The sequence below is a fragment of the Crocodylus porosus genome, unplaced genomic scaffold (assembly GCF_001723895.1).
Source record: "Crocodylus porosus isolate Cpor-Errol unplaced genomic scaffold, CroPor_comp1, whole genome shotgun sequence".
NCBI lineage: Eukaryota > Metazoa > Chordata > Crocodylia > Crocodylidae > Crocodylus > Crocodylus porosus.
Window position 1 is genome coordinate 28,716,666 of NW_017728948.1, and position 16,638 is coordinate 28,733,303.

The 16,638-nt window shown below is 40.1% G+C and overlaps 1 protein-coding gene across 12 annotated transcripts in view; it reads right to left on the minus strand.

Moving 5' to 3' along the window:
• The window catches only part of LDB2 (LIM domain binding 2), a 337,694-nt gene that overhangs the window by 188,218 nt on the left and 132,838 nt on the right, over nucleotides 1-16,638 (minus strand). For all 12 annotated transcript variants that reach the window (XM_019552894.1, XM_019552901.1, XM_019552892.1 and 9 more), the window contains exon 2: nucleotides 15,263-15,365. In XM_019552894.1, coding sequence (XP_019408439.1) covers nucleotides 15,263-15,365 — 103 coding nt within the window. The remainder of the gene's footprint in view (nucleotides 1-15,262; nucleotides 15,366-16,638) is intronic.

Here is a 16,638-nt window from a genome sequence, read left to right on the forward strand (position 1 = left end):
CCCGGAAGGGCTTCCCTTGACTCTTTCTCCCAACAGACATAAAACAGCAAATGGGTTACTCGAACCTGGAGGTGGACCAGCAGAGTCACATGACAAGTATACCAAGATATTACAATGCTTCTAGATGGGTAGGTGCTTTGGCTTCACCTCTGTACATCCTGCTTATATTGCTAATTAGTAGGCCCCAATTGGTAGAGGAATACTGCCAAATAGTAACCCCCAAACAGGTGCAGTGGTCCTGCTCATTTAGTTTTCATGCAGCTCCAGAGCCCAGAAGCTGAGTACTGATGCTACTGAGAACCGCTACACCACTGCTGTGAGGCTGAATTTAGGGGAGGGGAGAGGGAGGGAAGAGGTGAACACCAGGGACACTCAGCTCCTGGGTGGCACCTGGAAGAGGAAAGACAGTGGTGACTCACCTTGGCAGCCCTACGCATGCATGCCCAGAGGATTCTGGCATGAAGGAAATTTCCACAACACCTTTCGTCTCATTGTCAACCCAAGCTAACTTAGGGTATGGACAAAAGTAACAAATGTAATGTTTTAAATGCCTCTGAAATGCTTCAAAGGGCTAGCCAGACACTTGTACAAAGTCCTCTAAAATATTCCAAAAACAGCAGAATGCTCCAAAATGACACTTCTTGAAGTGAAGTATTGTTTTGAAGTGTTTCACTTCTCACTGTGAGTGCACGGGGCCAGAGGACCCATATATTTTCCAGAATCCCAGACTGCATCCCAATCCATGGGGGAAGGAATGATAGTGGGAGGCACTGACTGCAGGCTTATTAGAGGGGTTTAGAATAGGAACTGTATCATTATCACCAATCCCTTGATTCAAGAATGATCTCTACCATGACTCATTGATGGATTCTGAGGCAACTTAAAACACCAATCCCTGAGCCACAGGCCCTTCTGTAGAAGTTACAGGTCTTTCCACAAGGGAGAGGCCACAGGCCAGGATTTCTCTCCTTTTCTTTCCTCCACTCTCTCTTCTCTACTTTGAGGGTAAGACGCTTTACCTTGAAACAGGCTGTTGCTTAGTTGACATTGTAGTGCAGTTGAGGTCAGTCGGCCAACAGTTCCTCCCATTTCTTGTTGTCAGCATCTGTTTTCTTGAGATGCCTTCAATGTGCCCCTGTAGCATTTTATCTTGCCATCATAAGATCTCAGGTGTTACTAAGCTGAGAGTAGAGCACTAATTTTGCGAGTTGAGCATCCATACACAATATCCAGTCCAGCAAAGTTGATGCTTGAGGATCACCAACTCAACACTGGTAACACTGAGTTCAGCAAGGATGCTGGCATTTGTGCAGTGATCTTCCCATTTGATGTGGAGGATTTTCTGGAGGCATCATTGGTACTACCACTTCAGACTCGTGAGATGATGACTGCATATCACCCACAGGAACTGCTATTTAGTATGCCTGTGTGAAGCAGAAAGTATTCACTTTGGATTCAGATTTGGCAATTCAGAGGGACAGTGATATGATTCAGTGATTTGAATCACTATCCCAGTTCAATTCAGCTGAATCTGAATCAGAAAATATTTGGTGCCAAATCTTATTTGGCCATAGGCAGGCAATGCCCATGGGAGCAGCTGGGGGAGCAGCTGGACAAGCCTTGGCTTGAGCCGGCAGCCCCTCATCCAGCTGCTCCCCCACCAGGGTGAGGCAGGCAGTGCTGGCAGCCTTAGAAGAAGCCATGGAAGCTAGGGGGAATGAATGGGGAGCTGGGGGATTGAACCAAGAGTTGCGGAATTGGACCAGAAGCTGGAAGAAAGCTCCAAATCATTCCTCCAAGCTCCTGGCTTGATCCCCCCAACTTGTGGTTCGATCCCCCAGCTCCCCGATCATTCCTCCCAGCCTACACAGCTTCTCCCAAAGCTACCAGCACTCTCTGACTTGCCCTGGCAGAAGGGCAGCTGGAGAAGCAGCTGAACAAGCCATGGCTCAAGCCAGCAACTCCGGGAGAAGCCGCAGGGACTAGGGAGAAACGATTGGGGAGCTGGAGGATTGAACCAGGAGGTGGGGAATCAAACTGGGAGCTGGGGGGAAGCCTCTCTTTGTTCCCTCAGCTCCCCCAATCATTTCCCCCAGCCCCCACGGCTTCTCCTGGGGCTGCCAGCACCGACTGTCTCACCCCAGCAGGGGGGGCTGGGGCAGCCAGGGAAGCAGCCGGATGAGCTGCAGCTTCTCCTGGGACTGCCAGCTCAAGCCAGGGCACGTCCAGCTGCTCTCCTAGCTGCTCCCATGGGCACTACATAGTGCCTGCCTGTACAGCCTACGGCCAAATCTCTGAATCTCTCCTAATTGATTCAGAAGCTTCTGATTTGATTCAGAGAGATGAATGGGTCTCCCAACTCTATTCGGAGATTTAGCCGCTGAATCAGGCCAAATCTCCTCCGAATCGAATCAGCTACCGAAGTTTTGCACAGCCCTACTATATAGCCTGGCAGTCAAGCAACTTGTTACTCATCCTCCTTCAAAACATGTTAGTATATGTATTTATTAGAGTTATACGCTACCCCACCAAAGGATGGGCAGGGTGGCTTACAATAAACACCAGATAAATTATAAATACAGATAAAATATTAAAATAAAATAATATGTAATAGAACAAAATCACAAGTTAAAGCCCCTGAGTAGTTTCAGTTTACTTCATTTTAGTATCATATACCACAAAGGAACATGGGTCAAAAGTGAGGGATAAGAATTAGCTTTGAACACTAAATATAAAACTACCAAATCATGCTTAATAGTATACATACAATATCATTGTAAACTCACCAAAACTACAACACATTACATTGTTGTATATTAAAATGTCTGACTTATTTTTTAGAAGCAAATGGGAATACTAAGGGATTTGTAAAGGACACAACAAATGAGCACCATCTACATGCATCTGCTAGGTGTACTGGTCAGGTGTTACGTACTAAAAAGCATGACCAATAGTTAGGTAACACACAACTGTATTTATTCTATACCACATACAGACTACCACTAATGCCAGTGTTTCAGCTTTCTCCAAGACTAGCTCATGGATAAAGAACAGCTCAAGTTTAACCCCAGCAACAGAAAGATGCTATTTTTAAAGGAGGGTATTCTGAAAAATTTGGAGCCATGGTGCTGACAGTTACCAAAGATTAGATCAGTTTGTAGTTATTGGATAGGAGTTCTCCTAGATTCTTCACCAAGTTCTCATTTAGCAAGGTGCACAGATAATGCTTCCTGCTATCTTTGGTCAGCTACTAGACTCCATCCCATCCTGGTCCATTTGGCCCAGCCTTGGTCAGCTACAGCTATATTACATCCTCCCTGGACTTCAGCAATGAAATAGACGTAGGCACAGAACTTTCAGCACTTAGAATCCTCCAAAAACTCCTGTGTGTTTCCTCAATAAAGCAGATTACCTGCAGTACATCAAACATCTCTGTTGTCTACTCTGGTTTTCCAATCAGTACGAAATCATGTCCAAGACGTGTGCCCTCATCTTCCAGATACTCAATGACTTGGATTCAGGATGTCAAAAAAGTTGTCCAAATAAAGTCCTAATCACCAGCTTCATCACCGCGGCACAACTAACCTCTCTACAGCAAGTCTAAAACCCATCTCTGCATAAAGCAGGACATTTTAAAGGACCTTAGAGTGAACATCACAAGAACTGAGAGGCATCACAAGCCTTGCCATCTCTTGCTCTTAGTATAAAACACCCACGGAGACTTTTTACCATCTTGTACCATCTACACTTTTCCCAGAGCCTGACGAAGGCTTTGATCCTGAAAGCTGGCAGAAAAGGACAATTTTCTTGCCATTTTCCAGTTGGTCTAATAAAAAGGTATCATTTTGGAACCAAGAGTTCTAGTTTTTTGTATCAGACCAACACAGCTACCAAGTACACCCTGACACATTTCTTGGAACTTGTTTTCCCTGACTTGAAGAAATATATAATTTCAGCAATGCAGTTGATATGATAAAGAAAGGTAGTGACAGTATAACATCCCTACTTTCTGCCATACAGTCAAATTTTTAAAACTTTTCATAATTGCATCCACATTAATTCAGAAACATTTGAGATATGGAATTGGGAACACTATCTCTTTGTTCCATCAGTTTTAAGCTCTATTTCTAATAAACACAGTGCTCAAGCTGACTTAGTTTGACTTCCAAAACAAGTAAAGATTCTATAATTTTAGGTGATCCTCAATATACTATCTTATTCAGCCATTTTAAAACACTAGGCTATAGGTCAACACCTGCTGTTCAGAAAGAACACCTATCGCACAGAATACTTCTGCATTATCCAAATAAAATGTAAAAAATCCATATAAGAATTATATATTAAACATACATACAAACATTTACATTCATATACACAAAGTTAATAGTTTCAAATTATTAGAAAGCTGCTGTACAACAGACTTACAAACTTCGCTACTTTGGTGTGTTTAATCATTGACACTTGAGGCTTCAAAAAAAGAAATGGAAAACCCAAAATGAAATATTACCATGTTGTTGAACAATGCTCTATAAATGATAGAGAAAGGAAGTCTTTTTTTTCTAATGTCTGCAGATGATCAGTAAGTTCTGAAGCATCAAGTTTATACTTTTTTCTGAATAAAACTCTAGAAGGGTAACAAGTTTGGTTACAAGTCTCTGAATTTCTTTGCTCCGGAAGTCAGGATGGAAATCTCATGATAAGCTCTTTCATGAGAGTATTCCTCTTCTCTAGTTCTTGTCTATGTCTTTCATTTGATATTTCATCCAGAATAAGAAGGGTCAAAATCAAATGAAAACAGAAAATAAAGCCAAGAATCAAGGGGAAAAAGTCTCTGTATTGACATGAAAAACATGGGGTTCAGATTTGAAGATTTAAGCTGGTCCCTATTTTTTACAGGAACTGATCAATTTATCCCACATCAGATGTATTAGTAAAACTATAATCAATCTGGTGATTTTCATGGTAATAAATGAAAATTATTGTTACTACACCATTTTAACCGACCACTTCAGGGACTGACAGAAAGTAATGATTGCTTTTTCATAAGGGTGGCTGATAATTTTATTTTAATGGAAGAAAGTGTCTCCATAAAATATTAAATCTTACTAATATAATATCAACATTTATTTTAAAATACTTAAGAACACTGGCATTTTTATAAAGTATTTGAGTACCTAATAAAGACAGATATTTAATGTATTAAGGCCATCTACAGCCAACACACTGATCTGCCTGCCACCTACCACAGACAAAAATAAAATACAAGGGGATGGTCCAATTCTGTTCCCTAGTATATGGCTCAAACTCTCCCTGTGCAAATAAGAAAAGAATTAACTTGTCACAGTTACAATATTAATGTTAAGCAGCTGTTTGGTGTTCTTGTATAAACTTATATTGACATACAAGCACGGTCACTACTTCCTCATTATTGTTTTAACTAGAAAAGAAAGAAAGAACTGAGAGCTTTTTAAATGGCGACAAATTGCCTGAATCGAAGCCCAGGGAGCTTTCCCACTGAGTTCTGGGTTGGGCCCATAAGCACTTCATATTACGACGTTGTTATGTCATTATTAAAGGAGAGATTCTCTCTTACTCTCCTGTGTTTGTACAGCACCAATTAGAATCAGGATTAGGACCCTCTGGTGCAGGACCCTTCCACTACAGTGGAAGTAATAAATAATACTTGTGTAATAGCTGCATGACCATTTTTGTAAGAACTGCCTGCAAACACTGCTAGCACAGAAACCCTTTTCAAAAGGACCACCTTCCTGAGATGGAATTTCTGCAGCTGACGTGAGATGTGTAACAGGCTAGGTAACAAACAAGAGGAATTGGAGATTCTTACTGATGAGGATGCATTTGATATCACTGACTTTACTGAAGCCTGATGGGATGATTCTAATGACTAGAATGTTGAAATCACTGGTTAGGACTTATTCAGGAAGGACAGAGTGGGAAAAAGAGGCATGTGAGGGGGTGGCAGTCTACATTAAAGATGCTCATACCTATTTTAGAAGTACTTACTAGCATTTTGAATGCATAGGGATCTATGTTGCAAGCTGATGAAGTTTAGGAGGGGATAGAAGATGAGGATCTTACACAACACCAAATCAGACTAAAAAAGAGGTTGAGTTATTTCTTAAGTACCAGTCTGAACAGTGTGCAAATTACACATGTTCCGAGGGACTTCCATTTTGGGAAACATATATTGGAGGTTACATGCAATCAGAATTAATAGCAAAACTTCATTAGAGTTGCCAAAAATTACTACTGATCATTTTCTAACAGAGAAGCATAGTCACAATAAATTGTATCCATAATGTACTTGCATTTCAGTAGGACTGATCTCTCAAAGTTTAGAAAAAATACAAGCTGACTGGCAGGAAAAAAATAGAATAATGAATTTTGGGAGTTCTTTAAGGAGAATTTATTAGATGATAAAAAGGCATGATTTTACAACCAAGCAATAGGACAAACTTGGCTAAAATCCCACCCTGACCAGTAGCAAAATGAAGATAGAAAATAGATTTCAAAAGCAATATATAACAAATGGAAGAAAGAGAAGTAAACAGCATCAACAAAAGGCAGAAGTTATGAAGTGTATAAAATTGATAATGGAAACAGCACCAGCAGGTAAAGAATCTGGGCTGATAGAGCGAAGGACAATAAAGGAAGGAGCTGTTAAAAATTTTAGGAACAAAATTAATCCTAGGAATTAAGATGTTTAATTACAAAATGGAAATGGTAAATTTGAGAAGGTGGAGGAATCTGATGATGACAACAAAACAGAGTTGTTTAATAATTATTTCTCTTCTGTATTTGTTAAGAATGATGTTCTTGCACAACATCAGGTTCATCAGTAGGTTCCAGACCACCTGTCCACCACTGACCCATTGACTTTATTTAATCTTAGAATATTTATCCTGAAAATAAATTCAGGATATTTAATCCTGAAAATTTTGATTTAATTTAATCATTATTAAATTAATGGATTAATTATTTAATCCTGAAAATCCATTGGGATTAATTATTTAATCCTGAAAAATTTGAAAGATGAATGACTGTTAATGTTGTGCCAGTACTCAAAAAGGGCTACTCTGGTGACTCAGGTAAGCACATATTATTAACCTGCTCATTTAATCTGGTAATAATATGAGCAAAAATACTGAAAGACCAATAAAAGTTTGTCAGCTGACAAAGGATTAAAAAATAAAGTTTTTTATAAAATAAAGTAGTAAAAGAATTAATACTAGTCAACATGACTTTATGGAAAAATAGACCTTTTCAAGAACATATGATTTCATATGTTCTTGAAAAGGAAGAAAGGGGCCAAGAGGCTTCCTTGGCTGACCAGAGAAATCCAGAGCAGCGTAAGGGCAAAAGGGGGGGATATAAGCAGTGGAAACAGGGAGAAATTACTAAAGAGGAGTATGCCTCCTCAGCTCGCAATTGTAGGGAGGCAGTTAGAAAGGCCAAAGCTACCATGGAGCTGAGGATGGCACCCCAAGTTAAGGATAACAAAAAATTGTTTTTCAGATATATAGGGAGTAAAAGGAAGGCCCAGGGCAGTATGGGACCACTACTGAACTGGCAAAAGCAACTGGTGACAGACGGGGGACAAGGCTGAACTCCCCAATGAGTTCTTTGCCTCAGTGTTCCTAAATGACGGGCAAAACAAGTCTCACAATGGGTTCATAGAGAGACAACTGCTGGGCACCAGACTACCAAGCGTTGACCCTGAGATGGTGCAGAGTCACTTGGAAGGACTGGATAGGTTTAAGTCGGCAGGCCCGGATAAGCTCCATCCGAGGGTACTGAAGGCACTGACCGATATCATTGCACAGCCACTGGCAAGAATATTTGAGCACGCATGGTGCACGGGACAGGTCCTGGAAGACTGGAAAAGGACCAGTGTGGTTCCTATTTTCAAGAAGGGGAGGAAGGAGGATCCAGGCAACTACAGGCCAGTCAGTCTCACCTCCATCCTTGGTAAAGTCTTTGAAAAGATTGTTAAGGCTCACATATGTGAGAGCTCAGCAAGAAAAATTATGCTGAGGGGAAGCCAGCACAGGTTCATAGCAGGTAGATCATGCCTGACAAATCTAGTCTCTTTTTATGACCAGGTTACAAAGCACCCAGACGCAGGAGTAGGGGTAGCTATCGTTTACTTAGACTTCAGGAAGGCCTTCGATATAGTATCCCACCCCATATTGGTGAACAAATTAAGAGGCTGTGACTTAGATGATTACATAGTCCGGTGGGTGGCAAATTGGCTAGAGGGTTGCACCCAGAATGTGGTGGTGGGCAGGTCCGCATCTATCTGGAAGGACATGGGCAGTGGGGTCCCACAGGGATCGGTCCTTGGACCGATACTCTTCAATGTCTTCATCAGTGACTTGGACGAAGGATCCAAGTATACTCTGTCCAAGTTTGTGGATGATACAAAACTGTGGGGAGAAGTGGACATACTGGAGGGCAGGAAACAACTACAGGCAGACCTGGACAGGTTGGACAAATGGGCAGAAAACAATAGAATGTGATTTAACAAGGAGAAATGCAAAGTGCTGCACTTAGGGAGGAAAAATATCCAACACACCTACTGCCTAGGAAAGGACCTGCTTGGCAGCATGGAAGCAGAAAGGGACATAGGAACTGTAGCGGACTCCAAAATGAACACGAGTCGTCAGTGTGACAAAGTCATCAACAAAGCTAATGCCACTTTACCGTGCATCAGCAGATGCATGACAAACAGAACCAAGGAGGTGATGCTTCCCTCTATCGGGTGCTGGTCAGACTGCAGTTGGAATACTGTATCCAGTTTTGGGTGCTACACTTTAAGAGGGATGTGGATAACCTGGAGAGGGTCCAGAGAAGGGCCACTCATATGGGTAAGGGCTTGCAGGCCAAGCCCATGAGGAGAGACTAGGGCACCTGGACCTCTTCAGCCTACGCAGGAGAAGGTTGAGAGGCGACCTTGTGGCTACCTATAAATTCATCATGGGGGCGCAGAAGGGAATTGGTGAGGCTCTACTTACCAAGACACCCCTGGGGGTTACAAGAAATAATGGCCATAAGCTAGCAGAGAGCAGATTTAGACTGGACATTAGGAAGAACTTCTTCACAGAGTGGCCAAAAGCTGGAATGGGCTTCCAAGGGAGGTGGTGCTCTCCCCTACCCTGGGGATCTTCAAGAGGAGGTTGGATGGGCATCTGGCTGGGGCATCTGAACCCAGCACTCTTTCCTGCCTATGCAGGGGGTCGGACTCGATGATCTATTGAGGTCCCTTCTGACTCTAACATCTATGAATCTCCCGAGGTCCCTTCCAGCCCTGATGTCTATGAAATCTATTAAATTATTTGATGAGATTACCAGTTTGGTTGATAAAGCTAATTGCATAAATGTTGTAGACTTAGGGCTGCAGTAGCCAAACCACAGCTTGCGAGTTGCATGCAGCTCACTGGCACAGTATTTGCAGCTCTCTGGAAATTCGCCAAAGCCCCACCCACTTCTCCCCAAAGCAGATGTGGGGGACAGCTGAGCCCAGCACCCCTTGCAGCTCTGGCTTTCCCTGCGGGGAGCATACCCTAAGTCCACCCTCCTCCTCCTTTCTTTCCATTCAGGGCTGCCGGCTGCTGGGGTGGCAAGCCAAGATGATTGGGCTATTTAGCTCCCTGACTGGCCCTGACTGAGCAACCTCCCACCCCCTACTGAACCACCAATGTTCTCTCCCCGCAGGCCTGCCAGCCCCCTTTGATCCCACCCTGAGCAACTTATACTAGCATCCCCGTGTTGCTTCCAGGAGTCATGACTGGCTGCACATGCTGCTCACACCCACTCCTCATCTAGGTGTAGAAGCCTTACTTTAAAAACTGCTTAGATCTAGACTGGGTACAGCAAACCTTAGATTTTTTTGCATCCTCAGACTTTTGTAAAGCATTTGACTTATTACAACATGACATTCTGATTAAAGCATTAGCGATATATAGTATGAATAAGGCATGTATTACATGGATCAAGAATAAATCGATTTCAACAAGTGGATACACTGCTGAAGTTGCTTTAGTGGAGTCCCGCAGGAACTAGTATTAGGACTGACTAGTCAACATTTTCATCAATAATCTGTAAATATGAAATCACTCCGGATGAAATGTACTGGTGATACAAAAAATCGGAAGACTGGTGAAAATGATGAGAAGGGGACAGTTAAATAGAATGATCTTGATAGACTACAACCATTTATTTTTCTGTACTTCAATTACTTCATTAAGTTAACAACTGAAACTTGTCTGGAAAAACAGAAATAAGAGAAAGCATGTACCTAGAACCACTGCAATTCATTTGTTTTGAAATGTTCTAAGAGTTACATGAGAGAAAGCAGTTTATAAAATCCTGAGTCTACAGGTAATATACTAGCATCTTGTACCTCTTGTAGCATCTTTCTGCCAACAATTAGCAGGTCAGCAAAGGTGGCAGTTAACCACTGTATATACTTAGGAGTCCCGGAGCACAATCCTTGCTTGAGACAAACATCCAGTCCCAAACTTCCACTATTATATTGGTAAATGGTATCCAGCAAATGTCTGAGATTAACAGAATGTCGTAAGATGTAAACAAGGAAAAAGGTACAATGGATTTGGCTTAGAAATATAAGCAACTCTTGCAGTCTGCTTGCATGATGTATTCACAAAAAGAGCAATTAGAAATAAAATTAAAAATGCAGAGAAACAAAATGTTCTAAAGGCAGAGGCAGAATCTAATTATGGTCTTTAAAGCTCTAAATATGTGCTATTTAGTTCAGTTTTGGATTTACGCTACACTATTACTTTTAAAAACCTTCTCTACCCATGCCAAGGGAAATCTAGGATGAAGGGGGAAAAAACATCTCATGCCCCAAACAATAGGAAAATGAATAATAGTGCATGACATACAAAGTATGTTATAGTCACATTGTTGTACCTTCTATTCACAAAATACAATAGCAGCTATAACATTAAAAATATATTCACTTATTACCTAAAGATTCAGAACAGTAATAAAACTGATAATATTCGTATTTTCTAGATCAAAAAGCAAACTAGTACAACCTGATGCTTCTGAAATTTCCACCTTTCTAAACTGCTTAAAGTTATGCAAACACATATACAACACAATGATGTATGCTCATAAAAAGTGTATGAAATCTCCAATACATTCTATATATAATTTCTGTACGTAAAGCTTCAGATAAGCCCATTTTAAAGAGTCCACCTGTATCTAGCATGCATCTGGTTTAGGTAATCTGTTGAAATTACAAATATAATAACTAAATCTCTTTTTTTTCCATACAGTACCAATTTCCTTCATAAATAGAAAGCTCTCAGCTAATTAGAAATCTAAACAAGCCATGATTTCCAATGAAGTGGTAGCCACATCTGTTATGTGTTCGTGTTACTTTGCCTTGAAAGAGTTAACTTTCTAGCTCCGATCCTCTGCAGTGCTGCATAAACACTGCACATTATTCTTACTGAGCATGCTTCATCTTTCCTGTCTCCACAGTCTTGGGCTGTCAATCACCTGTCAGTCCCCACCACATCAGTACAGTGTGCATCACCAGGCTGTCAGCACAGCAGCTGATGAGACTTTGCTAAGAGCTGTCAATCAAACTTGTTTCTCTTATCTTTTCTAGAAATATTGTGTCTCTAAGAAACAAAGAGCCTGGGCAACAATGGATCAGAGTCTAGTATTTACTCTTTTGCAAGGCTGCAACGCACTTAACAGGAAACAAGTATGTTTTATCCACAACTAGGAAAAATCTGTTTTATTAGGATAAATAGTGAATTTTCTTTTCTTGAATAATCCCTATTGAGTTCTTGACCCAATAAAGCAAAACATTATAAAACGATCTCAGATTTGCTTTTGCTTACCTGGTGAAACTAATTTGACAGGTTTGCTTTTTAACTTACTTTGTTCAGTAGATGTTGATATGCATTGTGTTATCCTTTTGGTTTGAAAAAGGCACTCTCTCCCTGACTGGTAATGTGGATCCCCTTCCTAAGGTACAAGAATGTAGGGTCTGTCTTTTTGCATCTGGCTCTAGACTGAAAGCTAGTTTAGAGAATGTACATAGGTGTCTTACACACCTCTGTTACGTAATAGTGACATTTTATTTTGTATAGGGAAAACAACTTGCAACGCACAACACAGAGTTTAAGAACAGGAAGAGGTCACAAATGACAGAAGATGGAGAGGCATTAAGGGGTACAAGCAAGAAAGAAAAGATATCTTTTCAGCCAAGGGTGAAAAAGATGGTACAAGAAACAGGAGCTTCTGAGGACAAGCATTTTACATTTACAGGGAAGACTGAAGACCCAAGGGACCCCTGGGGAATAATCTGAGAAGAGATATGATAAGAAGTGTTGGGAAGGCTGGGAAGATAGGCCTAAAAGGGGCAGGAAACAAGAAACAGAGGGCTTTGTGACCTGCACTTAAGGAGAGAAGGGCTCAGAGCAGAATAATTGAGAATGACCTATACTGCAATTGCACTACTGAACCTTGGGCTTGTGCGTAAACCTCCCATGGAACTAGGTTGTAGCTGTGTCCTGGGGACCTTGGACTATTTTTCCATTCCAAAACAGGGCAAAGAACTGGATTTCATTTTATGGGAATTTGTTCACCCTGATGAGGATGACTTTAGTTTCATGAGAGGGCTAAACTACCCCCCAAATGAGGGTAACCAAGTCCCAAAAGAAAAAAAAATAAGGTTGCAGCTACATCCAGTCTCAGATACGTAATTGATAGGCTTACAGACTGAAACAAGTCTAAAGAAAGTTCCTGGAGCAGAGGCATATGGTTGCCATCCTCCATCATTTTCAGTACTACAAATGAATGATTAAGGAATGATATGCATCCATTATGTCTAGGGCTGCATCCTTGTGCCCTGTACCCAATGAGGTACAGGGTTCAAAACTAAGATGGCACTATGTTTCCCTCTTCCTTTCCCTCTTCCTTCTATGACAGCATTCATAGATTTTGTCCTCTAAGGATTAATGTTTAAAATTTGCTGTTGGAAGTATATTATTGCAGGAAAGGTTGGGCAGAGAGCTAGGTGTGACATTTAGTTCTGAGTGCTGTGAAGTGACCAATCATTTGTGTTTCATCTCCTAGAAAATACCATACTTTTGGTCCTGCTATTGTGACTGTTCCATCTCCCACAATGCGAACCTCCTATTATTATCGACAGGTTCATTGTTCCCATGGAATAAAGCTAATGTGTGAGGTTATGGTCAAGGAGAGAGAGAGAATTTTTCCAGTAGCAAGGACCAATTCTTTACAGGGCTCTGACAGGCAAATCAGAGACCTCTGTGTTCAATGAAGAACCACTGCAGAGAGGAATGAATTGTCCAGATGACCTGTATTTCTACTGCGTTCTGAACTAGCTGTAGCCTTTTCAGGATATAAGACCTCATTAGTAGGCAAAAAGGCAAATGCTCTACCCATCTCCTCACCCAAACAATGTCTGAGCAAGCTGTAAGTGAGCATATTGTAAGTGGGACAATTTACATTCCAGCCACTCAAAAATGTTGTTCTGGAACCTGGATCACGCTCAGGTAACAGTCATTGGTACAGGGGTTTGATAGCTTAGATGGCACATGAGATCTTACAGTAACAATGAATGTTAGCAATATAGCTGCTATAAAACATTGGTAAAAACTCCAGGATGGAATTATATTAATATTTGGTAATGCATGTATAGAAGTGAAAATATCTAAACTACTTTGCAAAGTCAGTTTTAATCACAACATTAAGGAGCACAGCAACAAAAGTTACAATAACAGTTTATTCAGAAGTCAACATATAAAAAAAAAATACTGTATACTAGTCAGCTTTAGTGTGCTCACAATAATTTGACCTCTCAATCATGTGCATGAACAGCAATGCTGAGAATTACAGCATTGCCCTGCACTGAACTACCCAACTTTACAGATAGCAGAACCATTACCAAGCATTTGTGACAACAGCAATATTTTACCCTTTGACAAATCCTTTCATATGCTATGCCGTTTTCCAGAAACACAACTTCCTCTGATCTAACTGGACATTAATTGCTTTTTTGCTGATGTATCTCTGCCTTCTGGACTGATAATACAACTAGCAAATCTGATATCTGACAAGTTGACTCAACCTAATCAGGACAGATCAGCTGTTACCAATGTTGCTACAGGCTGTAATTTGAGGACCTTTACAGAGTTATCACTTGCTTTGAAAGGCAAGAAACTGTAATTCTGTCAACACTAATCCCAAAATGTGCGTTCAAAGTGGCTGTTATTTTTCCTTCAGAAAAAGGTAACACTTGTCAAATAAATACCTGAGATAATTGATAAAAGGAATTAGAGGCATGCAAGTGATACACTGACAATCGCTCACTGAGGAAAAATAAGAACCTTGCAAGATTCAGAACATTAAGCACAGAGTACAAGCTGTCACAGAGAAACAGGGGTCACTCGGAATGGATTGAAACAATTTGCAATGCAGTTTTTCAATGTTTACTTATCTTGGTGTTGCTTGGTGCTGGAGCCAAGTGAATAATTCACTCAAAACATTTTATTTTAGCACTTTTCTCTGCTTGCAGAGCACAGGAAAATGAATCATAATATCATCAGATTTAGTCATTACTTGAATATATTTAGGATTGAGTGAGTGCATTCTAAATTTGAGCATCACTGCTTAATTGTGATTGGTCAGAGAGGATTCAGAGGCGATCCTTGCTGGTACAAATCTCCATGAAATAGGTGGAAAAATGGAGATTTACACCAGCCAGGGTAACGCTCCTAATACTTTTTCTGATCTCTCAAATGTAGAAGCACTTCCAGCACAAATTTTTAAATTCACTGTAAATCTCCTTCCCTGTGACCATTTTTGCCTACAAAATTCAATCACTTCAATGTTTGGGGAGAGTGAATATATAGAATAGTGCAGACACAGGCAAAGCAAATATACTTAAACACTCTAAGTAATACCAGAAGAATGTGTTTCATTATTTGCCCAGCTTATCTTGGAACTTGCTTATTTTGGGGTATACCAGCCATAGAAGTAGAAAAGAAATTTTGTAATTTAAATTTCTTTCAGAGAGAAAGTTAACCAATTAATTTGTTCATGGAACTTGCTGGTAGCTGAATACATTGAAGTGATAGTTTTCTTAACAGGCTCTCAGGTCTGTCTTTCTTTTAAAGGTAAAATATATAGAACTGAAGTTTATATTTATAACAATAAACTTCTTTCTTACTGTATCGCTTTGGTCCATCTTCCAAACAAAATGAAAGGGTTAAGGTCGCATCATCTTCAAAAAATTCAGTTGCAAAGGCATCCCACCAAAGGTTGTCACTATCCTGCAAAGCAAAGGATCATTTATTTAACAGGAATCAAAAGTATTTTTTTTCTTTTTTATTGAAGAAATTAGAAAAGATACATTTTTTATTTGTGTAAATGTGTGTAAATGTAGATACACAGATGATCAAATTTGAAATTAATTTATCCAATTAATCAATTCTAATTTATAAAAAAAGGCTAAGAATTATTTATTATATTAAAAGAGAGTACTCCTTTTTCCTAGGCACATTACAAATATGCAAAACAATACAGTCTCTTAAACACATATAAATAATTATATTAACTTTGTTAAATCTTAAAATTTGTGTCACCAAATGATTTGTAATTTAACATAATGCAACCTTTATTTTATCTATCACATATATAATATTCCTGGTGTTGAGTGTGAAAAAGAATAATACTATGCAACGTGATTATTAAAGTGAGTCTTCCAGAAAGATATTTTAAAATAAAAAAGAATAGCTATTCCACTTGGCTGTATTAAATATAACCACGGCAATACTGTAGATTAATTAGATAGCTGGTACTTGTTTGACACTGTTCTATATGATACAAGAAATTAAAACAATATTTTAAAGTGCTTTCTGTATTGAGACATTCAGTGTTGTACATTATTGGAATGCACCAATGATTAAACACAAAATACACAATGGCCACATCTATATGAGATGGTGACTGTGCTGTAGCTCGTTACTACTGCGCAGTAGCGTCATGCGCCATGCTTCATGCCACAACACTACTGTGTAGTAGTAATGAGCTACTGTGCAGTCAGCACCAACAAGAATCTCTACAGGGACGCAACTGTGCATTAACGCCAGTTACTGTGCAGTCATTTAGTACTTGTGTATGCCAGTACAAAAGGACTGTGCAGTAACAACTGTGCAGTCAGTGTCTCATGTAGATGCAGCCAGTACATACCAAAGAAAATACTGAGTCCATTAATTACCTGGAAAAATGAACCAAACATTTTCAAACACGGAAGCTTAAAAATGGGCATGCAAGTCTATATTTAGGGACCTAAATAAAGCAGTCTGATTTGCAAATGTGACAAGCAAGGAAATTCAAAATCAGACCAGTTACTGAGATGGAGAAATATGGGCTTAGGTTCCTAGCCTAGCTTGAAAACTTTGGCGCAAGGCCTTCTGTTTGTCCTGCCAACTCATAAATCGAGGTAGTAACAAAGGAAGTTCATCATACACTCTGCTAGTGTACCTGAACTCTGATCTAGAAAGATGTCCTCTAATAAGTCTCAGCTTGCACCTTTGTCTTCAT